Source organism: Heterocephalus glaber, unplaced genomic scaffold, assembly GCF_053883595.1.
Source record: "Heterocephalus glaber isolate CG9 unplaced genomic scaffold, H.glaber_assembly_v1.0 deba00000071, whole genome shotgun sequence".
Lineage (NCBI taxonomy): Eukaryota > Metazoa > Chordata > Mammalia > Rodentia > Bathyergidae > Heterocephalus > Heterocephalus glaber.
Genome location: NW_028258137.1, coordinates 29,841,866 through 29,868,210, shown reverse-complemented (window position 1 = coordinate 29,868,210; position 26,345 = coordinate 29,841,866). Strand labels below are relative to the sequence as shown.

The following is a 26,345-nucleotide window of genomic DNA, read 5'->3' as shown; positions in this document are numbered from 1 at the left end:
AAAAAGAGAGATAGATGGATAGATAGATAGATAGATCTGGTTATGGATGTGAAATTAAAATGGTAAGGCAGGATCATTTAGGATTAAGGCCAAGGTATAGTTGAAGCAGAAGGCTCAGGTACAGACAATACTGACCATATACCACAGATTCAGATCACTGAGAACTAAATTATCATTATGACTTTGGTCCTTTGGGACAACCACTGAGATATTCTAAAGTGAGAACTGCAGAACTCTCAGCAAGTGACACTTCTGTCCAAATCTACACTAAGAGATTTGACACAAGTGCAACCCGGCTTCATGCAATTTAAGGTCATATCCTAGCATGAAACCAGACATTAAAATTCCTACTTGAGAAAGCTCAATACTGCCAGAAGAATACCTGGTCATATGCAAAGATTATGAATCTTTCTGTAGAGCAGCTACCCTAGAAAACAGATGATTAATAATTCTTCTCAGCTTTTTGAAATGTAAATCTTTCCTCAAGGCTCAGAGGGCTCATTTTTCCTGGAAAAGTATTGAACTTCATTGATATATAAACATATGGGAAGACAACTCTTGATGTCCCTGACAGTCTCCATGGGAAGACCAAGTCTAACTTCAGTGGCAGCCTCACTTCAACCTACACCTCTGCTGCTTCCTGTCATGAAACCTACACCTCTGCTTCCTGTCATGAAGCTATGTCAGTTTCTCTAGCAGGAGAGCATGGGTAAACAAGTCCAGTGCCATGGCTATGTGTCCTCATCCCTTACATCCAGGAGGCCTTCCTGAGCTCACCTAGCCTTGTACATCTCCAGCCTTTGGTGTTAAAGGTTTAAGTTCATGTCATGCTTGATCTTTTTACTATTGTGATCAAATTACTCAATAAAATGTGTCCTAATATTTTAAATAGGGATTTGCTTTGTTTATCTTTGAGAGAAGAAAAGGTCTTATTTCCTTTTAGAAGATGAACTTATCTCAAGCGTAATATTTCCATTGAGAAATATTCTCTGAATCTTTCCTATGAGATGCCTGAAAACACAAATGGAGATCTATGGGAGCTAGGAGTCTAAGCTCAAGGAGTTATCTGTGGCACCCCAGCCTGTGTCACCTGGATTCCTCCAGCTTCCTCGGACTCCCCTGAACTACCCAGGTGACAAATGTGCCATCCCAGGGAAGTTTTCCAAGGAATCTCCACTGGTGCCAAGGTGGACAACTATCCTGAACTCTGTGGTGTCGTGAAGAAGAATGATCTCCTGGGAACAGAAGTCAGGAGGATGATGATTGAATGTGTGTGGGGATGCATCTATCGAAGAAGTCTGGACCTCCTCACCACTGGAATGATCCAGCCAAACTCTTGCTTGGTGATTCCAACCATATAGGGGACAGTGTTGAAATTCTTTTCAGCCAGAATCTCTTCAGGTCTTTTAAGCAGCAGCACTCCATCTATCACAGTAGACACAAAGGGGTAGTGCTAGGGAAGAGAACAGCATAATGTTTGTGATTACTCTGTCCTTTCATATGTCTCTCTATCCCATTGCCAATATTAAAGTGTGGCTAGCACAATAGATCTCTGAGAGTAGGCACTGGCCACAGAAACACAGGGCCCTAAAATCAAGGCTGTATCAATGGCAGAAATTTGGGAAGCTAGTGGTGGTGAGGTGATGCTGGAAGGAAAAGAAGAGGGGAAAATTCACACAAATTAAAATATAATTCATAAATTAAAATATATATCACTACAATATACATGAGTTGATTATGGCGATTTATAAGTTGTGAATGTAAAATCACAATGAATTAGTAATCAAATACTGAGTAATTGCTCCAAAAGGAATTCCATGGGGGCATCTCATCACATTTTCATTACTCTTGTTTACAGGTAGGCACTTATTTAAAGAGATGTTATATAATACAAACTTATTACAAACTTATTAGTTACATATAAAATGTATTTCCAACAGGCTATGGGTACAACTATTGCTATTGTGTGCAAACTGTGCAGCTCAGAGAAGGCTGCCCTGGGAACCAGCAAGAAGAGCACCTTATGTGAAGGAAGATACTTACAGGCTCTAAGACCAGGTGCTTGCCATACATAGTGGGATCTGGGGATGAAGACCATTGCTACATAAAGAAAAGTGAGGAATTTTCCAAAAGTGGGAAAAACATGAGACAGAGATGTCACCATGCATGGTTAAACTCATCACAGTCCAGGAGCACTGGATTTGGAGAAATGCCTGGGGCCAGGCACAAGTAAAATGTTCAGCTGGTGGAGTATGACTTTTGCATAATATCCAGCACATCCTTGACCCTTAGGTATGTTTTCAAGTCTAAGTCAGCGGACCAAGGGCACTTTCTCTTGTAAGTAAGGCAGACTTTTAAGAAGGAAAATGACATGTTCTAACTAAGTTTATAAGGGCAAGTCTGATGACATCATGGACCATGGAAATGTGGAGAAAAAGAAAAGGTAGAAAATAGAAAAAGTGCAGAATACAAGTAGTGAACCTACTGGTAGGAAAGCACCCATGGGAGAACACCAATATCAGCAACTGTGGAATGAAAGTAATGCCCACTGTCTATTCAGGGAACACTGGTGGTTGTCCTAGGAGGCCATTTTCATCATCTTGGTTGGGACATAAAATTAAGGAGCTTCCTCCCCCTCTCTTCCTCACACCCTAGATCCTGCTCATCAGCAAATCTTGTCAGCTCTTCCTTCAAAAACATCAAGATATCTTGTCTCTACATCATTGCTGCAGCCCTGGTATAATTCATCAGGACTCCTTGCCTGGCCTGCTGCAGTGCATTGTCCTCCCAGATGGTCTCTCTCCACCTGCCTGGCTTCTTCCCACTATCTAGTCCACACTTCACTCAGAGACCTTTGTAAGACTTAGTATGCATCACTACTTTATTCAGAGCCCTTGGACACCACCTGACCACCTCATGGTGAGTCACAATCCAAGTCCTCCAACCATGACCTCTTCAGCTTCCAGCTTGCACCTTCCCTCACTACCTCCCCCTCAAACACATTGGCTTCCTCCATTGGGGATTTTGCAGCTGCTGTTTCTTCTGCCTAAAATACTTTTCCTTTAGGCTTCCTGAGAACTGGCTCCTTCTCTCCTACACAGGTGGACTCAGATGTCACCTGTACTTACAGTTTAGATGGAAAATGGCCCCTAAAAGTCTCATGTTTTTAGGCGGGACCTGGTCGAGTTGGAAGGGACTGCTCACTGAGGGCATTACTTGGAAGGGTGTATTTTCATCCAGGCTTCTGTCTTCTCTCTCTGCTTCTAGGCCACCATGTAGTGAAGAGCTGTCCTCTGCCAGGCCTTTCCACCAGGACATTTCTGCTTTGGAGCCAAATGACCATGGACTGAGCCCACAGAAAGGGACCAAAATTAAACCTCTCCTTTTGTAGGTTATGCTGTAGGGTACTTTGTCCCAGTGACAGGAAAGCTGACTGATACACCTACTGATCAGTCCATTACCACACATCACTGTTCAATTCCAATCCCAGTGCACATTTACCTTTTCACCTTTATTCTGACCACCATTGCACACAGAGAATAGTTTACTTATTTGAGTTTCTCTTGCACTCTGCTCAGTGGGATGGAAGCTCTAAGAAGGCAGTAAATATTCTCCATCACTTCTATAGCTCAAATACTCAGGCCATGCCATTTAAAATGTCCTCTTACATCTTTGCTAATACTTGAGTAGATGCAATTTTATCTTCACAAGACCTTTAAGTGGAAGTGTACCAATCTCCAAGAAGGAGCAGAGAGGATAAGACTGTAAGATGCTGCACAGCTGTCACCAGATCCTGATAATGTGACAGGCAATGACAGGAAAGAAGGAGATGGGAAGAATCTCTGGGTTTCCTGAGTGCTGGGAGGCTCCTTCTTTGAATAAGAAATCAGCCCTGTGGGTTCCTAGGAGACCTGTCCTCCTCAATCAAGGATCCTGAGCCCTTTGTCTCTATTCCCAACCTCTTGCCAGTAGAAGATTCTGGTAAAGCTTCTTTCCACAGGGCTTTTTTAATGTAGGAAATGTGAATGGAAAAAAAGGAAGGTAGCTGAGTTCAGAGTATACAGATTTGCTGACTGGAAGCCCGCACTGAGAATCAGGGTAGTGCATTCCAGCCCTTTCTCTTATCCTCCTGGCTGTGTTAGCCTGGTAAGTCACTCAGCTTCAGCACTATGCACACAAGAAGAATCTATAATTCCACAAAGGAGAATGCTTTCATTACTAGTGAATTGGAGCTGAAAGGTGTAAAAACTCAAAACGAATAATCAAGAAACCAAAGGCCCTTACCTCTTTGGGGTCTCCAAGTAAGTCAATGCTAAGAAGTTTCTGTGAAAACAAAGGAAGAAAATGTGAGAGTTAAAGCTCATCCTTTGATCTGCAGCCCAGAGTCATTGTTTTTCCTCCTTCTTCCTCTTTGGCTGGGACCAGAAAACAAGGATGATATAAAGGTTTTGTTGGGTATGAGCACAGGATGGCAGAGTACAACGAGGATGGGCAGGCACCAACAAGGGAGGATCAATCTAGGAAACCCAAGGTCAAGATCACTGGAGCTCTTGAGAGGATGACTGCTGTTGATACTTGCTCTCCTCCTTATCCCTTCCCCTACTTCTTCACCCTGGCAACGTTACTGCAATTTTCCTTTTGGAGAAAAACGCAAGAGTTGACTGTGGTGGCAGGAAGGTTACAGTTTCAATATTTGATGGGATTAGAGGTGAAAAGGAGTGGCCAGAGATAGCATTCCCATCATACCTCGGCTCCTGTTTCCCTCTTCTCTCTCCCACTTTGTTATTTCAGGTGTCTATATGTGACCCGGGGTCCCCACGTCCCCAAACTTAGATCTCTTAATGCAATGATGGAGGCTTGCCAGGTTCAGTCCAATAGAGTATACACCAAAATGAATGCTGTAATTTTAGGGTAGGTGATTTCTAAACCTATATATGTCCAGAGTGTTGTTGCCTTTTTACTTAACCAAGGGATAAATGTACTTCAGAGAGAGACCAGCAGAGAAGAGTTTTGGCTGAGTCATAAAGACAGGTAAATTGTCAATAATATCTTCAGAGCTCATGGATCCAGCCAAGATTGTTTTTGCATCAAAATCCATTTCTCTTTCAGTCACTCTGAAATTAGTTTTCTCATTTTGCTTTAGGAAACTCTGACTCATACAAACTTAATGAAGCTCATACCAACTTATGCTTTTCTTATGCTTTTCTCATACCAACTTACGTTGTGTGTTCACTAAAATTGTAGGGTTTCGTGGGGACTGGAATTGTCCACATTTGCTAAAATATTTGACCCAGATATGTGGACAGCAACCACTGGAAATGTCTCCATTATGAGTGGTAGCCCCCACAAGCCAAGTGCGTGTGTGTGTGTGTGTGTGTGTGTGTGTGTGCGCGTGCGTGTGTACATACTGAGGGTAATGGTAATCACAGAAGTACTTCCACAAAGCTCTGAAAGATGTCCTAGAATCACAGGTTCTCTGGATTTTCCCACTCACTAAGTATCCCTGAATAATCTGGGTTCTCTTGTGCCTGAATGACTGAAATATTTTCCTCTCTCGAAATATTAGAAAAACAGCTGAGTCTTAATTCTTGGAATATCTTGGTTGACTTGGTTTGACCTGATGAACTGGGACACAAACCCAAGGGCCACATTAGTGTCTATTCATGTACTCATCTGCAAAACACAGCACTAGAGGCTTGCCCTGGACTTACAGACATTTCTTCTTGTGTTGAGATCCAAATAGAGAATTGAGAAGCTCAGGTAACTCCTGAGCTCACAATTTTCTCCACAAAGGGAGTGGTTTTCATGGGTCTTGGGTGCTGTTCTCCTTGGATGTTTGTCCTGCTGAACATCCCTGAGATAATAGAAGGGCCATAGCCATCCATGAATGCACAAATGTCACTTTCCCTGAGAAGCACCCTTGCTGGCTATTATGGATATGTCTGCTCCCTGTACTCCCACTACACATAACCCACTAAGTATATGTTTTGTTTCTCATTAAATAGTTCTTTGTGAGATGGGACTACGGCCAATGTATGTATAGATCACCTCTCCTGATAGCACCCTCCCTTACACTTAGCATGGAGAAATGGATTGTATGGGTTGCTCAGTGCAACTACAACTGTATGAATACATGGATAAACAGATGCCAACTAGCAAATAAGTGATGGATGTGTGAGCGCTTTTGAGTACTGGGTGAAGGAGTGTGGACATATGCTGGTTGCTACCTCATTGGGATGAACAGATTGAAATAGTCAAATGAAAAGTTATGGACAGATAGGTACTAGATTGAAGAAATTATTAATGAATTACTTGGACAGAAGAATGGGTAGATGAATGAATGGATGGATGATAGATGAATGATGAATAGATACCGGCTATCCTAATTGAGTCAGAGTTACCAACAAAGCTCATAAACTAGGCCACTGCTGTGTTATAATTTGTATAGATTCTAAATCCACCAAGATTAACTGTTACACTTTTCTGAAAAAAATTATACTTAGTATCCCCATCCCCAGTATTCAGGATGGTAGCTGCTTGTAGTAATATAGAATATTCAATTCTTAAAATACACCCACAAATAAGAATATCAAGATATTCTAATTGAAAGAGATGAGGAATGGTTACGTATTTTTTTCCATTACCAGTGATCGAACTCAGGACTTTGGGCTTGTGATGCAGGCACAGCCCCACTGAGGTAAATCTCTGGCCCTGGTTATGTAATTTTTCATCGTGTTCTTATTTGATATTTTTGGACATTTGCACCAATTCATAACAAAAAAGGAAAAAAGAAATTCCAATTTGTATCTAAAGGTCAGAAACTATCCCAGATGGTTTAACGAAGGCAAGAAAATAGCTGAAGAGATAAAGTGTGGGGTTAAGTACATAAGGTGGGGCCAGTGGAATGAGGGCACCTACGATTTTGTGTGTGATCTCTAACAATTCTTCCTCTGTCTTCTGGCGCAGGCAGTGAACCATGATAGCTGATGTGATAGTTTTACAGCCAGCAGCAACAGCAATTTTCTGTAGTGATGAAAAATCAAAACAGAGTTCAAGGATAACGTCTCTTCCCTCCATCAATGTAGTCAGAGGAGTATTATCCAAAACCCAGTTTATAAAATGCAAATGGAGGTAGCTGCAAATACTCTAGGCCCATAGATGTGGGTTCTGGGTCCCACAGGGTGTTGCTTCTTTTCAATAAGCATGGAGTTTTGGCATGACCCTGTATATATACATATATATGTTTCATGTCTCAAGACAGGTACTTTCTCTTGGGCACACAGAGCTCACATGCAATATTTCATTGTCTGATGTCAAATCTCAGTTCCTTTACTTCCTAGCTCTTTGACCTTCAGCAAGTCACTCAATCTCTTTATACTTTTATACCTTTATTCATAGGTTAAGGTAATCATTGCATTTCTCTTATACAATGAGTTAATACAGGTGAAATGTTGAAATGTGTACCATGTCTCCCACACAATAGTCAGGCTTTCTAAGAATTGTGGGAGGTCTGGATATGATGATTCATTGGAAAATACTTTATAAAGTGTAAAATATAACTTAAATGTGAGCCCCACAGTAACCCTTCCTGGTCAGCCATTCTGACTTCAGTGATTCTTTGAGCATCTCAACAGAATCCTACAGAAAGAAAGGCCCCTGTGGATTCCAGAAGAGAGAAGAAAGGACATAGCTGTTCAAGGTGAGACCTACCTCAGCCAAAGGCTTGATATCCTTCCTCACCAGACCACCACTAATGGCCACACCACTCTCAGAAATGGCCCTGTGGAAGAGGTTCTTGGTCAGGGGAGACAACACCTGGAAGGGAAGTGGAGAGGAGGAGAGTTGATGCTCATGGTGTAAGGGGTCAATGATTCACATATTCTCTCAGACTCCCTCGACCCACTGCTCTGCATGGCCACTCAACTGAAGATAACACCACTCAGGAGATATGATAACTCCTCACATTTCCATCTTACTTCCCAGGCTCCATCTAGTCCCAGTTTTCCCAGAAGAACCTTGGAGGGATGGAACCAGAGCCCAGAGTAAAGGAAAATATGATAAGTGTGTGGCATGTACCCATTTCAACAACTAAAATTTTGGAAAAACATTTTGGCATTCTTTGAAACAAATTCTTTTCAGAATTTCCATTACTGATAATTTATTTTAAGAAAAGTAATTATTATGAAAGTGTTGTTTAGGTTAGAGTGCTTACACACATGCACAAAACCCGGGTTTGATATGCTTCTCAGGAAAAAGAAAAAAAAATTAAGAAAAAAGAGAAAAGAAAAATGAAATGGAAGGGAAGGAATGAACAGGAAAAGTGATCATGAAGGTACAGAGTAATATCTAGGAATTTTCATGGTGTATATAAGTAAGAAACATAATAATTCACAGCTCTAATATTGTCATATTGGGTATATAAACAATTTTTGAACGTTAATATAGAATAGAATACTATGCAATAATAAAATGTAAGATTACATAAGGAGGCTTAATTTTTAAGAAAATATTTATGTCACACTACACTTTAAAAACAAATAACAGAGAAAGAGAGAAAGACATGACAGAGAGAGAAACAGAGAGGGAGAAGAGAATGGATGAATGGATAAAAAGAAGACTGACACATGGATACATACACAAATACACGTGTACATATTTACATACATACAAATTGTGCAAAATACTATGGAAATACATGTCTAAAAATCCACAATGACTATTCATGGAGGGTGAGAATGTGGATCACTATTTTCTTCTACTATTTTCCTTTTTCTCTACTATAAAAATAAGTAACCTTTTCTTTAGAATATTCAAGTATGAAACCAATACCTGGTGTAAAAATAGAGCAATTGGGCTGACTCTCTACTCTACCCTGAGTATCACATGATGTCTTCTGCCTTCCAGAACCCTCCATATCTTCCATCAGTGTCCCCCATCCTCATCCCTCACACCAGAAGGATATCTAATAACTCAAGGTTAAGTTTGTATCTCAAACCCCCTAACTCATCCCTCTACCATAACAACTTCCATTCCTCCTTCTGCTCATTGCTTCCCCAAGCCATTTGTTGCCCCATGGTCACAAATGGTGCTGTCTTCCATTCTGAGCATGGATGAGCTATCAGGACACCTTTCAGGAAGCACCTGACTTCTCAAGTCCCCTCAACATCTGTCCTGGAGCCAAATGACACTTTACCAGATCACGTCCTTACCTCTTGCTATGTATAGTTTATATCTACCCCTACTTCCCAAGAGAAGCAAGGTGATCCCTAATGTTAAAAATGGGTAGGAAAAGCAATGAAAACTCAATCAAGTGGAAAGGAGAGGAATGTCCCTACTGCAGGCTGAAGCTGGAGACTCTCATTGTCCTGGAAAATTAAGCTGAGCCTAATCCCCCTATGGTTTTAATATTATCACAGTTCTAATATTATCAGAACTCACAGTTCTAACATTATCAGACTGGATATATAAAAAAACCTTTATTCTTCACGTAGAATATTATGCAATAATAAAATATGATTACATAAGAAGGCTTAATTTTAAAGAAATATTTATGTCACACTACACTTTAAAAATAGCCAAATATGAGGGAAAGAAAGACAGAGAGAAACATAAGAGTTGGACTTTGGTTCTTCAGAAGCTGATGCTGGGCACTGAGTAGACTCAGCTCTGAATCCAGGTCTTGTAAGGACAGCGACAGGTGACTGGATTGGTTGGTTTCCAAGAGGTCCCATCAGCAACCACATCAAGCCTGGGTTGAGGCTTGGAAGCAGGAACACTTACAAGAATAGAGATAGATTCGCCTCCTGCTGACCCGCCAAAGATGGTCACAGAGCCTGGGTTCCCTCCAAAGCCGGCAATGTTGTCCTGGACCCAGTGCAGTGCAGCCACCTGGTCCAAGTGGCCCCAGTTCCCCCTGCTGTGCTCATCCCCTGTGCTGCAAGAGACAGAGTGGGAAAGGGAAACAGAACTATCACAGCAGGGCTCTCAGAACTGAGGCAGTTTAGAGTTTTTCACCTAGTCTTCCAGAAAGAGCTTAAAGTCTGCATGCCTGGTACAGGGGTCTTCACCTGCTTCTCATTCCTACAGTGGTGTTCTCAGGAAGGACCACACTTATCCTCTTACCTACTTCAGACTGAGTATCTACCATGCGCCCAAAACTCAAATAAGAGCTAGATTACATCTTTGAAAAAATAGGCAAAAAGTATCTCTGGCTACACTCAGATTACAATGCATATCACAAATAAACAGATGATAAAAAAAAAACACACTGTCAACTGCTGAAAATACATTGAGAAAAGGAAAACCTAATAAAGGATGAAAGAGGTGTGGTACAATGTAATGGTATTTTACATTTCATGACCAGGGAAAGTGTCCCGAAGGCAGCAGCATTTGGTAGAGATCTAAATAAAATGAGCATATGGGTCTTGTAAATTACCAGTGAAGGGAATTTCACTTGAGAAAAGTAGAAAGTCCATAAAGCCCAAGGAAAAGGGAAAAAAAAAATTGAGGTGGCTAGTGTAGAGTGCAGCTAAAGAGCCTACTGCAAGCCTTGGCAAGGACATCTAAAACATAGCAAGTAACCTAGGAACCCTTCTAAGAGGCACGGCATCGCTTAAGCTATTCCTCAAAATAGCAGGTTAATAAAAATATGTTGTTACAATTCAGTGTAGAGATAAACTCGGGGGAATAATCAGAGGTACTGGCTTTTGATTATGGTGCAGGCAAAGATTGGTTAGAAGTAGGTGGGTGAATACACCTTTAAAAGTTGGAACCAACAGGCTTTGCTGGCCATGTGGATGTTGGTTGTAAGAAAGAGATGAGTACAGGCAGCCCACCAGGGCTTTATACTGAGCAAAAGAAGGATGGAGCTGCTCAGTGGCTGCACAGGGGAACCTGTGGGAAGAGAGGAAGATTCATTGTTGGGTGAGAGGTGGTGTACATCAAGGGCTGTCAATGGAAAAAAGGAGGAATCTTGTAGACATGGAGGAAGATGGGAGAAGGTAGAGAACGATGGAACCTGGCATCAAAAGACAGGTGAATGCTACAAAATGGAGCTCTGAAAGTGCTTCTTGGGTCACCCAGGGATCACTGGAGAGGGAGACACAGAAGCTTAGGATGGGGGAAAAGAACAGCTCACAGAGGGCTAAGGAGGAACCGGCCAGGAGGTGGGAAGTAACCAGAGCTAGGAGAACAAAGAAGTTCATAGAGGAAGGAGTAGCTATTGGTGGGTGGTGCTGAGAGCTGCCATGAGATTGAGGTCCATCCAGGCACTGGTGGAGATCGCGCTTGACTCTATGAGAACAGCCTGGCAGCATGGTTAATTGAAAATCTGCCTGTATGAACATTCATTGCCCTCCCTCCTTGAGGCTGCCCCACATTACTTTCCCAGGAGAAGATGTACAGCACTTAATTGATCTGATGCATGCTCACTCTGATCACAGAAGGAGAACTGGGGAATAGAGAGAATTTTGAAGCTTTTCTGTGCACTGGTAGACAGCAAAAGTGAAAAAGAGATGAGTATTTCAGAGGCAGGAACATGAGGCTGGGCCTTGGAGTATGAACATTCATGGGTACAGCCCCTGCAAAACTCAGAAGCAAATAGTTAAGTGTGAATGATGAATGAAAAGTTCACTGGGCTCCAATTAAAGAAGGGACTGGGTATATTATTAAGATCTTTAGAAAAGAGCACTATGCTAAATGGCATTACTAAGGCTGGGACCTCACATCATGGCTGTGACAGCTGATGTGGTTCAGTTGGCATATGGTTTATTCCCCAAGGGTTTGTGTGCTGAAGCCTTGATCCCTAATGTGCCAGTATTAGGAGTTGATAGAAGCTGTAAAAGGTGAGGGCTTGTGAAAGGTGATTAGATTATTAGGACTGGTGCCCTTAGAAGAGATTAATATAGAGGTCCTGAGATGCTCATGAGCTCCCAAAAGAGTGAGTTGTAATAAAAGAGCAAGATGGTCTCAGCTCCTGCTCTCTCACTTCCTGTCCTGTTCTGTGGCCTAACCTGTCTGCTGAAAATTCTCTTTCTGATATCCGCCATGTTGTGACACAGCCATGAGGCTGTTAGCAAAGATCAATCAGGAGAAACCACCTGATGTCGAAATGAACAAAGTAACTTTGTTTTTAAAAATGATTATCCAGTCTTAGGTATTTTGTTATATCAACATAAAGCAAACCAACACAGAAGATAATGTGAAAGAGAAGAGTCTAATATCTTACCTGAAGAATCCCCAGATGCCTAGTCGGTACTGAATAGTCACCACTATCACATTTTCATGGGCAGAAAGGGCCAGTCCATTATAGGTCGATGCCCCACCAAATGTCAGACCACCTCCATGGATCCACACCATCACCTGGACAAAGAGGATGCAGCTACACACTGATTACACAAAATGCTACTGAAAAAGACCTCAGCAGTTTTCTGATTTGGTCACTTATAACATTGTGGCTGTGACCCAAGGAGGCCATGACACAAAGTCCACCAAACCCCAGCAATGTTGCAAAAGAGTGTTTCTCTCCTCCCCAACTCTCCCAGCAGGGCCCAATATCCACTGGATACTTGTGCCTTTTTCCACAGACCCATGTGCAATGCCTCTTCAAAATGAGAATGTCATGAAAAGGTCACCAAAGACCAAGGATCCAACGTTCTCCCCAGAACTCCACCATTCTCATGCTTGGACTATACAAGCAGCTGAATATACAGAAGGGAAAGAAGAAGCCCTTGTGTTTCAGCTTCATTTCAATTAATGCTTCAGTGGGGAATTACACTTCCTGTACAGTTTGATTATTTCAATAATTAAGAACATCTGTAATGAATCTGTTCCTACTATGCCTCCACTTTCCCTCCTCTGCAGCCTAAATCCTACACATCCTCCTCAGCCCAGCCTCACAATCTCTTCCTGCAGGAAGTCTTGGGACATTGACTAGCATTATGTGAGTGCCTACTATGTGGCTGGCCCTGTGATGAAAATTGAAAATGAGAGTATAGTAAAGAGCACAATTCATAAGTCATGTCTTGCATTTAAAATTTCACATACCAGGGAAGAAATGAGAGTGGGTAAAATAATATTAATAATATTGCTAATAGGAAAAGGGATTATAACATCAACTACATATCAATAACTATTCTAAGCATTGAGAAATACCTATCCAAATGGTTGATACTAATAATGTCCCACCTGACAGGCAAACTGGGGTACTTCATTGCTCAAGATCCTACAGCTAAGCAGGGCTGTGGGGAAAGAGGAACCCTGCTCCACTGCTGGTGGGAGTGTAGACTGCTGCAAACACTGTGGAAATCAGTATGGAGTTACCTCAAAGAACTAGGACTGGAAGTCTCATTTGACCCAGCTATTTCCCGTCTGGGTATCTTCCCCAAAGAATTAAAACAATCATACCACAGTGATATATGTGCACCCATGTTCATAGCAGCACAATTCCTGACAGCTAAAACTTGGAAACAACACAACTGCACATCAACTAGAGACTGGATAAAAGAAAATATAAGTTTTTTAATAAAATGGAGTATTACTCAGCCATAAAGAACGAGAAACTAGAGATATTTATAGCTGAATGGACGCACATTTAGGCATCCATTTCAGTGAAATAAATAGGACACACATGTGTAAATACCAAATGATTTCTCTAGTGTGAGAAACTGAAAGTGTAAATAAGGACTAAAAGGTATAATAGATAATGTGAAATAGGAAGAAAAGGTGCAAAAGGGAAGGAGAAATGGGAGGGGTAGGGGAAAAGAAAGAAGGGAATGGAATTAATATGAGAAAAAGAAAAACATGCAAACAAAGTCTTTGTAGATAGGGGGGGTGGAGGGGTTGAAGGGAGGGCAGGGGAATAGGGAAAAATAAGAACCAAGATGGATTATGTAAAGGTGCAAATTTCCAATGATGAATATCATTATATTGTATACCTTAAATGTACCAATATAATTAATTAAAAATTTATTTTTAAAAAAAGATCCTACAGCTAATAAGTAGTAGCAGCAAGATCTGGCCGGGCAGTCTGGAGCCAGAGCTCCTGTGCTGAGCTGCCTACTGACTGCAGCCCATAAGGGCAGCAAAGTAACCTGGCTGTTAGAGCAACAGGAAGATCCTTCTGTAGCTCCACCTAGTGTGTGATCAGTGCTTGCCCTGTGTACTCAGCCCAGACTGAGTGGAGCTTGACAGTCCTCACTGAACACTCTTATGCAGTTATTCTCATTTGAGGAAAAGGACATTGAAAGAATTTAAGAAATTGCCAGAGGTTCTAGATCATTCAAAGGAAAACTTAGGGTTTAAAAGCTAATAGTGCTACAGCCTGTGTGCCCTACCTGGGGGTCTCCTGTCTCCAGGCTTCCACAGACCCTTTCTCCTCTACCTCTGTTCTTTCTTGTCTCCAGGGCCGAGACTAAGACACAGTCATCTCTGAACGAAGGCTGAGCCCAGGGGCTGGTCAGCAATGACACGGTGGAGAAGTTACAAAAGTGTCTATGCAACCCAGATGGCAAGATCCTTCAAGGCAGAACTGTATTCTCATGGTTTCTTTTCTTTTCTGTAACCCCCAGATCTAACTGTATGCATGTGGACACTAAGTACACAATAGTTAGTGAATGAATGAGGGAACTTTTGTCCCCACCTCCATAACCCTTACAAACACATGTAAGACCAACTTCTAAGATGGCACTCCTGTGCTCCATGAGAGGGTGCTCCTCAAAAACTGGCTGAGTGCTGACACCTTCCCTTTACCACCTCATGGACTGTGGACTGCCACTTTGCCAGCATGGCCTCCTGGCCTCCTGCCCACCCTTCAATCATGCAACTGCAGTTTGCCTCACCTTTGATCTTTGGTTCTTTGAGAAATGCTGAGCCACTTGGCCATCAGCCTATGCCACAGGTAATGGGAGGGTGGAGTGAGTAAGCTACGGGATTGACATTCACAGGAATGTCCAGGCTCCAGCCCCCACACTTCAGTCAGTAGACAGTAAAAGCTTTCACAGGACAGTGAAAGTCATTGCAGGTACCTTGTGTAGAAAGAGGTGACACAGGCTCTATTTTCTACTCTCTGTCAAAATGACACCAGTTTGAAAATCAGAAATTGCAACTCTTGTATTGGCAATCATGTGATGTGACCTCCTTCTCCCCTTCCAGGCCTTAGTTTCTCTACCTGATGAAAAGAAATTATTGGGTTGTTCCATTTTCTCTAAGGTTCTTTTCAGCTCCAATTCTTGAAAATTATGTTTACCTGCTCTGGCAAACATATACCTAATCCAGTAACTGAGTATTCATTCTTATTCTTCTGATACTGTGCAGAAACTTAGAAATATTAAGGTGGCATTTCAGATGTAAACCAAACTTCTTCCAGATTCTTGAGATTATTAAGAGAAACTAAAATAAGGAAAACTTGTATTTCCTGTGGTGAAAGAAAGCTCTGCACCCTCAAATCTGTCAAAGACTGTGGTGCCCTTGCCCAAGCTACCTTCATCCTTCTGTTCTGGATTCAAAGTTCCCACATGCTGAAGGTCACAATTCTTGGCCAGTGGTCTCACTTACCGGTAGACTGCTTTTCTTCCTCAAATCAACTGGAGTGTAAATATTTAAATACAGACAATCTTCAGAATACCGGAGAGAAATGCTCTCTTGTGTACTGGTAAAGAGATCATAGAACAGCTGGTTTTTTTCTGCATTTTGGGAGCACCTTGGAGGGAAGGAAAAACACCTGAGGTTCAGCCAGGTGGAAACTGAAAATGGCACCTGAGGCTGGACTTTGTACAGGGAGATTTAAATTTGTAATTGGAATTGCTGTCATTGGACTGGAGCGATTTCAATCAGTAGAAATCTGTCTGGAAACCCTGGTAGGAACCCTGGGAGTCTAGAGTCTCCCCAGCTCTGGCAGAATGAGAAAGACTTCACACCTCTTCCTTTTCAGCAGCTTTTAGGATGCACCGATTCAGGGACAGGAGGTTGCCCATGTGCTATTCTACCCAGGGAAATGGCATTTCCTGTACACCCAGAAAGCACAGCATTCTCTGCTGGGCTACAGGATGGCCATGTCTTTCTACCAGGTAATCATTTTCTAGTCTTTGGTATACTTCCTTCAACCAGAACTCCCTCAAATGTAAGAAATTGCCCTCAGAAGATCGGGTTTAAATTTTTTGAGGATTACTTCTGGAAAACTACCTTCCAATACTGCCTCAGCCACAGATGTAAAGGTTGACCTTGAGTAAATTCTTGTCCCACTTTGGACCAATCTGCCAGTTCTATAATATAAGTGTCATACAACCCTGCCATGCTAACACTCCATCATCACCCTGCCCCAGGCAACCACTGTTGGCTTCCCTGAGAAGAGGTCTCTAAAATTCAACACAGATTAGAACATGCAACAAGTTCTAAGTACCCCAGGGTGCCAAGCACTGATATAAATTCTTTTCATGTACTAACTCATTCACCTCACAGCATCCACACAAAGCATGGATTCTGTACTTATCCTTATTTTACATGTGAGAAAGACAAGGCACAAAGAGGTTAGAGAGCCTGCCAAGAACTGCATATCAGCCAGATCTATGATTATTTTCCCAGGTACATTGTAAGTGGCATTTCTAGTTTTCAGTTGACACAGTTGGTAGATTTGCTCCATGTCGGATGTAGAAGGAGATCTGAGGCTCTCAAATGACAGATTGAGACAGCTCTTAAGGGGCAGAAGTAGAGCCAGTAAATATCACATTGAGACTTTTATTCTAGGCAATTTTTCCAAGAACAAGGGACATAATACTGATAAAAACACAACTATAATGTCAATAGTTAGAATGGCTCATATTTCACTAGTATTTATAGATAAGTACCCACCCATGGTAGTCTCAAGATAGAAGAGATCACAACACTACCCTTTATCTCTTTCACTTGTAAAATTATTTTTCTTCCCATCCCCCCAAAAATATCATATTTTAACCTATTACCAACTTAATTTTTAACTTTCCATATTGACTATTATCCCTCTGCCCATTTCTGAAAAGATTTGTTCTCTAATGGATTCTAAGAACTGAGAAAATGTTTGGCACCCAATAGGTATTGAGTACCTATGTGCTGAATAAAAGGTGTGACAGTTCTGGAATGTTTTAAAAGATCTTGATGATTCCAGAACAAAGTAGAGCCAAACAGCATATTGTCTTAATTTTTTCCTGCATCACCCTGAGAAAAATATTCCCACTGAAAAATGTCAAAGCCACTACCACCCACTTACATGGGAGGGTAAGAGGTGGTGTTCTTCACATAGTTCCATCGCTCAGGTGGCTGTGGAGGAGCAAACCTCAGGGATCCAAGAGGAGGCTTGGCAAAAGGGACTCCCAGAAAAACTGACACAGGCTGTGCAACTCCTTCCAAGCTGACATACTTTCCAAGGACTTTGCCGTGCACGGTGTCCACTACAGGTGGTGAGGATGTGTGTCCTGCTGGACATAGACAGGATATGAGGACAAATCAGAAGGGAAAGTAAAGCCCAGACTCCAAGTAGGTTTTGCCTCTTTCTAGGTATGTGACCTTGACCAAGTCACTTAAACTCTCTAGGCCTCAGTTTCTTCTTAGTATTATAGAGATGAGGAACACTGTCTTTCCTTACTGTGAATCTTAATGTAAGAAGTGAAGTAGAACTGGAAATAGAAAAGAAATCACCCAAAAGTCAATTTAAAAAGCTGACATGATGGTGGGAAGGGATAAGATCTTTTGGTGTCCTACTTGCAAGCCTTAGAAGTTTGTATGCATTAGTATCCTGGTGCTGAGCTTTTGATAGATGAGAGGATGAAAAGAATGAGACTCCGATCTCAGGAGACTGATTTCATATGGAAAAAGTCACGGAGCAACTTGACTCAACGTGACAATGTTGGAAAAAGAAGTCGTGTCCTTGGCGAGGAATGAGAAAGGTGCTACATGATGGGGAAGAGCTAGTGAGCCCTTCTGATTGTGGGATCAGGGGAGAGCGGGGACTTGCAGCAGGGAGGGAAAGAATAAAAGAAGATAGAAGGGGGGAATGAACCAGGAAAAGATAAAGTGCAGAAACCCAGAGACAGCTAAACACAGACCCTGGGTGGCCTAGGAAAACCACGATATGGAGTCCATGGGGAGTGGAAATCATCCTGGAATGCACAGATACATGGAATCAATAGGGAAGAGTGGAGGGGTAAAGGAAGCACAGGGAATGGGGAAAAAATAAGAACCAAGACACATCATGTACAGGTACAAGATCCCAATGATAAATGTAAACATATTGTATACCTAAAATGTACCAATAAAAGACTTTAAGCAAAAAAAAAAAAACAAGGCAGGTCGAGTGGGTGGGTTTTATTTAGTAGGCAAATAAAAGCAGGAACTGTTCTGAAATAAAAGACATAGTAAGCTTCTACAACATTCTCAGCTGGCTGTGAGCATGTCCATTCAGAGGTGTGGCAGTGCACTGTCTGTTCCACCCACTCTCTTCGTGTGGAGCAGACACTTCTTCCTCATCTCCCTGAAGATTCCACTTCACCATTGATTTCCACTGCCATGCATCCAGTGTGTACTTCCTGATCATCTTTCACTAGCTGGGTGCATTTTCAGACACCTGACCACAGTTTCCCATGCAGTCTTCCCTTCTCTGAGGCCTCTCTAACCTCAACTTTTCCTAATATTCCCCATAGAATATGATTTCTAGACTCTTGTCCTCCCAATTTGTTCCCCCCCCCCCCACATATCTCTCCTTAAAATTGCATAACCAGAAAAGAAAAGGGCCCGGGGATTTAGCTCAGCGGTTCTGCTGCCTGCCTCACAAGCACAAGGACCCGAGTTCGATCCCCATTACACAGGAAAAGAATAAGATTTATTCTAACAGAAGCATAGCCAATAACATTGAAAACTATGGGAAATAAACTTACAGATAATCAAAGTTATTAACAATTCAATGGGTTGGGCCGGGGATTTAGCTCAGTTGTTTCGCTGCCTGCTACGCAAGCGCAAGGACCTGAATTCGATCCCCGGTACCAAAAAAAAAACAAAAACAAAAACAAAACAATTCAATGGGTACTTCATTTCTATCACTTATTTCACTAAACACCCCAAGATATATTTCCTGTAAAGCATGTTCACAGACGGAGACATTGCAGACTGCTCTTTCTCTTTGTGCAGTCAAAGACTTATGTATTGAATTTTGGTTCCTTTTTTTAATTAGGAAAAAAAGTTTGAAGATATATGGACATGCAAAGGAGGAATTATGAAGGAGGTCTTGGTCCCTGACCATATTTGGGGGCTGTGGAGGGGAAAGGAGGGACTGAGGAGCAAGTGTAAGATGCTGGCTCCACTTTAGACAGGTTCAGTGGGGAAGTCAGTGAGAATCCTGGTAGGAAAACATCATGGGACCAGGATACCATAGGACTGGAGGATAGTGGTGAGGGCCAGGCAGAGGCATCCACTTGAAGGTGAGGGTGCACATCATGGGTGTATGACTTCATTACAGACAAGCTGAAAATATAGGGGAAAAAGCTGAAAATAAAGCTCAGAGACAACTGCAGATGAGACAGAGCACCTATCAGAGTGGTGGCAGGGGAAGAGCACAGCATCATGGCAGCCCAGGAAGAAGGAGGGATTGGCAGGAGTGCAGAGTGCTTTAAAGAGGTCAGGGAGGGCAAAGTCTCAGCAAAAATCATTACATGTTGCTTGTATTAGATCAATGATGACCTTCAATGCAGATGAACTTGGGAAAACGCAGTGATAACCTTCACACTGTCCCAGGTAAAAATGTGGTTGGACAGAGCAACTGAGACAAATAAGAACAGTCAAAAGAGTTACCATTTATGTCACATGGAGTGTGCACACAGTGAGCACTATGTGACTGACATCCATAAAATTTTCTTTAAATTATTTCTCCAAAAATAGCTTTCTGTATGTGTTAATATGCCCACTGATCAGAAGGGCAAACAGGATTTCAAATTGGCCCATATAGACTTTCTAAAATGGAAATATGTTTGCATGACTGGGTAACCAGCCAAAAAGAATACTTCACTCTACTCTAGGCCCCTTCTTACACCTCAGTTCCAGTGCTCTCAAAGTCACAGAGCCAAAGAGAAGATACAATCTAGATGATCAGGGCATGGATGTCTGAGCACTGGCCTAGCTTCAGGAGCCAGAGATAGAACAGAGCATGATTTTCCAGCTGATGCTGGGAGGGTATATGATAGTACATGGTTCCCTGAGTCTGAATTTCTCTGTCTATAAAATACCAAAGATGTATGTTGAGGTGCCTTACTATGGCCCTGAAATACCATGAATTTATTTTCTTTTTTTATAGCAAAACATTTATTGGTACATTTTAGGCATACATTATGATAACACTCATAGTAGGGAATTTGCACCTCTACATGATACATCCTGTCTCTTTTTAAGAGGTGGAGTTATTTTCTATATCTGATGGGTTGACCTTACAAGCTTTGCTGATCCAGGAGAAACTGTCACTCCTGGGGTCCAACCAATCTGTAGGCCACACCACAGCCACTTTTTTTGGTGGTGGTGGGGGGACCAGGGGAATTGAATTTAGGACCTTGTGCAGGTGAGGCAGGTGGAGGAACCACTGAGCTAAATCTCTGGTCCTCAACCACTTCTTTTTTTTAAATTAATTTTATTGGTACATTTAAGGTATACAATATAATGACATTCGTCATTGGAAATTTTCACCTTTACATAATTCATCTTGGTTCTTATTTTTTCCCCATTCCCCTGCCCTCCCTTCAACCCCTCCACCCCTCCCATCTACAAAGACTTTGCTTCCATTTTTTTCTCATATTAATTCCTTTCCCTTCTTTCTTTCCCCCTACCACTCCCACTTCCCCTTCCCCTTTGCACCTTTTCTTCCTATTTCACATTATCTATTTATCTTTTAGTCCCTATTTACACTTTTTCTTTCTCACACTAGAGAAACTATTCAGTATTTACATGTGTGTCCTATTTATTTCACTTAAGAGTATTGCCTCAATGTGCCTCCATTTAGCTCAGTGGTTCCACCGCCTGCCTCAACCACTTCTTATATCTAGTTCTCAGACTCTGAGTCAACATGAACCTGCCCGATCACCCAGATCCAGGAACCAGGCAGCTATCACAGCCCCTATGCCCCAAATTTCAATAAAATCATTTTAACTTTCTCTGCATCTTCTCTTCCTTCCAGTGGAATGCACATCAAACCTTCTTGCCCAACCACCCTCTCTCTCTCTTTACCTCCTGAAGTACTCTGTGCTTCTACTTGTGCCCCAAAACCCAGTGGTGTGACCTGTCCTTTGAGGACTGTAACAAATTGTCCTTTCAGTGGCCAGTGGATCGTGGCCTCATTTATCACATGCAAAATTTGCTAGTAATACACTCCACCTAAAATCAATTCCTTTATCCCTTCCCCACATCTCTTCCAATTAGGGATCCTCTATGCTGCTTTAAAAACAACAACTCATTTCATGCTCACTAACAGCCCACTGAAGGAGATATCACTGTCATACCTATTTAGAGATTGGGTAACCTAAGCACAGCAAAATTAAGTACTGTGCCTAAGGGCTCTCAGCTGAAAAGGGCTGAGCTGGGATTCAGACACTAGGCTAGCTCTTGAGTCCATGCCTTTATGATCTACTAAGCCACCTTCATGAAATGGCTACATATGGGAATTATAGAAAATATAAACTGGGCTCTCTTACTTTCTCTTGATTGAAGTTAAATGTGATTCCCTGTCTTTTGGTGTCTGATGTGTACAGCTGAGACTTAGGTTATTTATCTGGCTCTGATTTTCCTTGTAGTTAGGATGATTCCACATTCAGGTTCAAGACCAGAAGCTGAGCAACACTGTGAAACCAGACCTGTCATGTGTTTGTTCTTTGCACATCTTTACCTACTTCAGCACAGGACAAGAACTTCTAACTGTCCCTCCCCCATCTCCCTTGAATTATGTTTCAGAAGCACTTACCCCAAACGGTGCAAGCAGTGAAAGAGACCAAGACCAGAGCATAAAGCTGCATCATGGAAGGACAGAAGCTCAAAGGCCAATGTGTTCTCCTTTCTACTCCAAAGTAATTCACTGGTCTTGCTTAAAAGCTGGGGACTGCTCCGCCTACCTTACCTAATTGAATAATCAAAAGTGACCAAAAAAAATTCCTCTTCTAAAACCTTTGCTACTCACTCCTACTCAGCGTTTATCCTCTGTTATCTGAACAGTCCACATTCAGCTCTCAGAGTACAGATAGCCATAAATTCAACCAACAATTTCTTACGTAAGATTTTCTTCCTTGTAGGATTCTAAGTTCTGTACACTTTGGGCTTCCCAAAAGCAGGCATAGTTGGCAGCTACCTTCACTGTAGGAAGCTTTGGTTTGAGGTCATGAGAACAACTAGGTAGTTTTATCTCAACTCACAGCCTTAGAGCTCCTCAGGTAGCAGTTTAAGACCTGACCTATATCTTAGCTTCCCTGGGATATTTTCCCCCAGGATTCTAGGCTTCTGGATTTTGGAAGGAATCATAAGTATCATTCAATCCCCATTCTGATTTTTAAATTAGCTTTGCAATATTCCTTCCAAGAGGTCCTGCATGCTGTCACGCATAAAATCAGGTTCGAGGTTGCACCAATCTACATTCCCACCAACAATGGAGAAGGGTTCCTTTCTCTCCACACCCCGCCAGCATTTGTTATTCATTGATTTCTTGATAGCAGCCATTCTTTGTGGGGTGAGGTGGAATCTCAGCGTTGTTTTCATCTGCATCTCTCCAATGACCAGTGATGTTGAACATTTTTTTCATATATTTATTTGCTGTTTTTACTTCTTTGAGAAATGTCTGTTCATTTTGGATGCCATTTTTGAATTGGGTCTTTGAATTTGGGGGGTCTAATTTTTTTCAGTTCTTTATATATTCTCAATAGTACACCTTTGTCTGAGGTACAGCTGCTAAAAATTTCTTCCTACATTGTAGGTTGTCTCTTAGCTCTGTTGGTAGTTTCTCTGGCAGTGCAGAAGCTTTTTAATACAATGAGATCCTGGTTGTTGATTCTTTGTGCTAGCTCCCGTGCTCCTGAAGATTTGTTCATAAAGTCTTTTCCTATGCCAATGTCATCAAGAGTTCTACCTAACTTATCTTCCAGCAAGTTTAGTGTTTCTCTCTTAATATTTAGATCTTTAATCCACTTTGATCTTAGTTTAGTGTGTGGTGGTAGGTATGGGTCTAGTTTTAATCTTTAGCAGGTTGAAATCCAGTTTTTCCAAATCCATTTATTAAGTAGGCTATCTTTCCACCAATGAGGGTGATTGGCTCCCTTGTCAAAGATGAGGTGGCTGAGTGTGTCTGGAGTTGTTTCTGCATCTTCTAATCTATTCCACTGATCTTCAGGCCTGTTTCTTTGCCAGTACCATGCTGTTTTTATCACAGTAGCCTTGTAGTATAGCTTCAAGTTGGGGATTGTGACACCCCCAGCCATGTCTCTATTACCTAGAATTGCTTTTGTTATTCTAGGCTTCTTCTGCTTCCAAATAAAACTTTGGATTGTTTTCTCTAGTTCTGTGAAGTATATTGTTGGTATTTCAATTGGCATTGCATTAAATCTATATAGTACTTTTGGAAGTATGACCGTTTTCACTATATTGGTTCTTCCTACCCAGGAACAAGGGATATCTTTCCATTTTCTTATATTCTCTTTGATCTCCTTTTTCAGAGAGCTGTAGTTTTCAGTGCAGAGGTCTTTTGCTTCTTTTGTTCGGTTGATTCCTACATATTTCATTTTTTAGATGCTGTTGTAAAAGGAATTACTGGAAATCAGCATGGGGATACCTCAAAGAACTAGGACTACAGGTCCCATTTGACCCAGCTATTCCCCTACTGGGAATCTTCCCCAAAGAATTAAAAGAATCATACCACAGTGATATATGTGCACCTATGTTTATAGTGGCACAGTTTGTAATATCTAAAGCTTAGAAACAACTGAAGTGCCCATAGACTGGAAACTGGATAAAGAAGATGTGGTTTTTTTTATAAACTGGAGTACTACTCAGCCATAAAGAATGAGAAACTAGAGACATTTATAGCTAAATGGATGCATATTGAGGTCATACTCTTAAGTGAAATAAATAGGACACACGTGTAAATACCAAATAGTTTCTCTAGTGTGAGAAATTTAAAATGTAAATAAGGATGAAAATGATTTAAATAATTTAATTTAATTTGATAATTTGAAATAGGAAAAGGTCCAAGTGTTTGGGGATGGTGCGAGGGGAAGGGGAAAGGGAGGAAGGGAAAGGAAAAATTATGAGAAAGAAAAAAATGGAATCAAAGTTTGTGTAAATAGGGAAGGGTGGAGGGGGTGAAGGGTGCACAGGTAATGGGAGAAAAAATAAGAACTAAGATACATCATGTTCTCGTACAAACACCCCATGATAAAGGTAAATGTATTTTATACCTAAAATGTACCAATAAATAAATATATATATATATATATATATATATATATATAAATTTAAAAAATAAAAAATAAAATAAAATCAGGTTCAAGGAACACACTAACTTTCAGACCAGGGATTTTTTCGATAGTTTGTTCTTACAACACATGGACATATCATTCCAAAATCCGTGGCTGTATTTATCCATCTGTTATGTCAGGTGCATCTGGGGTCTAGGGATCCTCAAACTCTGCCTAGCTAGACTTGTTTCTCTCTACAACATAAAAAAGAGGAATCAGAAAAGACCAGTGCAAAGCAAATGTAAATTTAGGTATACCAAAAGTAAGTTTTATAGGTATTGCAAGAAGAAATGGTAAAAAGCAGAGCTCAGGGCTGAGATACCAAGGAATGTGGGGCTGCAGTCCACTTTTCTGGTAGGAACTCCACGCCAACCTAATCCGAGGGTTCCTACTTCATTGGTTATTGTTCTTATTACTAGGGGCTAGGTTTGGTGGCTGGCTATAGGGGAATTTTCCAGTGACTAGTTTAGCAACTCCTTTTGTGGAAGTGACCTACTAGAAGGGAAATTTAAGGAGAGGGTGGTAGATAACACAAACACAAATAATTTACAAGGCTGTCAGCTTCATTCTTTGCTGTGATCCAGAGGCCATGTCTCCTCTACTTCTTAAAGGGCCTGGTCACTTATCTAACTCTACCTAGAGCTCTCACCTGTCCCTGTCTAATATCTTTTCATCCTTCCAACATTTCCCAAAATACCTAGATCTTGACAGCAAAATACAAATATGGAAAAGAAAACAGAGCAAAACTGAATGTATTATAAAGAAACAGGAAAGACACTTTGCTGGATGGCATGATTACAGCTGGGACTTCATATCTTTGCTGTGGCAGCTCATATGGTTTGGTTTACATATGACTTTTCCCACAAGGGTTCATGTGCTGAAGCCTTGATCCCTATTGTGCCAGTATGAAGAGTTGATAGAACCTGTAAAAGGTGAGGCCTAGTGAAAGGTGATTAGATTATTGGGGCTGCTGTCCTTAGACGACATTAATATAGAGGTCATGAGATGCTCAAGAGCTCCCCAAAGAGTGAGTTGCTGTACATGATAAAGATGATCTTCCTACAAAATAAAGATGATCCCAGATCCTGCTCTCTGACTTCTTATGACCTATTCTGTATGCTGAAGGTTCCCTTTATGATTTCCACCAAGTTGCAACCCAGCCAGAGAAGGTGTCACCAAACAGCAATCAGATGAAACCACCTGATGATGGAATGAACTAAATAACTTTTTTTTTGAAAATAAATATTCAGTCTTGGGTACTTTGTTATATCAAAGTAAAAAATCAACACAGAAGCTAAAGTGTAGAGGGAAGAGTCCCATGTCTTACCTGAAGAATCCCCAGATTCCCAGGTAGTACTGAATGGTCACCACCATCAGATTTTAATGGACAGAGAGGGCTAGTCCATCATAGGCTGATCCTGAACCAACCACAAGACCACCTCCATGGCCCCACACCATCATGGAGAGAAAGAGGATGCAGCCACATTGGTCATAGAAAGCACTAGTGGAAAGGACCTCAGGGGTTTGCTGATTTGGTCACTTACCACATCTTGGCTGTGACTCCAGGAGGCCATTACACAAATTCTAAGAGTCCCCACAATGTTGCAAATGGTGATCTCCCTGCTCCACAACTCTTTCAGCTGGCTCAGTCTACCATTGGACTCAATACCCACTGGTTATACCTGCCTTTCTCCCAAGATCCATGTGCCATATTCTGCCTAGGCTCTTCAAAATGAGAATATCAGGAAAAGTATAGCAAAGACCAAGGATGCCAGGTTCTCCCCAAACTCCATCATTCTCATGCCTGACCTATGTAATCAGGTAAATATATAGAAGGGAAAGGTGTAG

General features: G+C 41.6%; 1 protein-coding gene and 1 long non-coding RNA gene across 3 annotated transcripts in view; one reads left to right on the top strand and one right to left on the bottom strand.

Annotated features, from left to right (window-relative positions):
* Positions 1 to 22,114, bottom strand: part of LOC101724646 (liver carboxylesterase 1) — a 31,891-nt gene extending 9,777 nt beyond the window's left edge. The window contains exons 1-9 of one of the 2 annotated variants that reach the window (XM_004847903.4): positions 21,962 to 22,114; positions 17,240 to 17,444; positions 15,553 to 15,697; positions 12,227 to 12,360; positions 9,781 to 9,934; positions 7,711 to 7,815; positions 6,919 to 7,023; positions 4,285 to 4,323; positions 1,313 to 1,453 (exon numbers count right to left, since the gene is read on the bottom strand). In XM_004847903.4, coding sequence (XP_004847960.1) covers positions 1,313 to 1,453; positions 4,285 to 4,323; positions 6,919 to 7,023; positions 7,711 to 7,815; positions 9,781 to 9,934; positions 12,227 to 12,360; positions 15,553 to 15,697; positions 17,240 to 17,444; positions 21,962 to 22,016 — 1,083 coding nt within the window. In that variant the 5' untranslated portion in view covers positions 22,017 to 22,114. Of the gene's footprint in view, positions 1 to 1,312; positions 1,454 to 4,284; positions 4,324 to 6,918; positions 7,024 to 7,710; positions 7,816 to 9,780; positions 9,935 to 12,226; positions 12,361 to 15,552; positions 15,698 to 17,239; positions 17,448 to 21,961 lie in introns of both variants that reach the window. The other variant, XM_004847902.4, reaches the window with a different exon arrangement.
* LOC147830674 (uncharacterized) overlaps positions 1 to 26,345 on the top strand; it is a 72,506-nt gene that overhangs the window by 16,107 nt on the left and 30,054 nt on the right. The gene's annotated exons all lie outside the window — the stretch shown is intronic.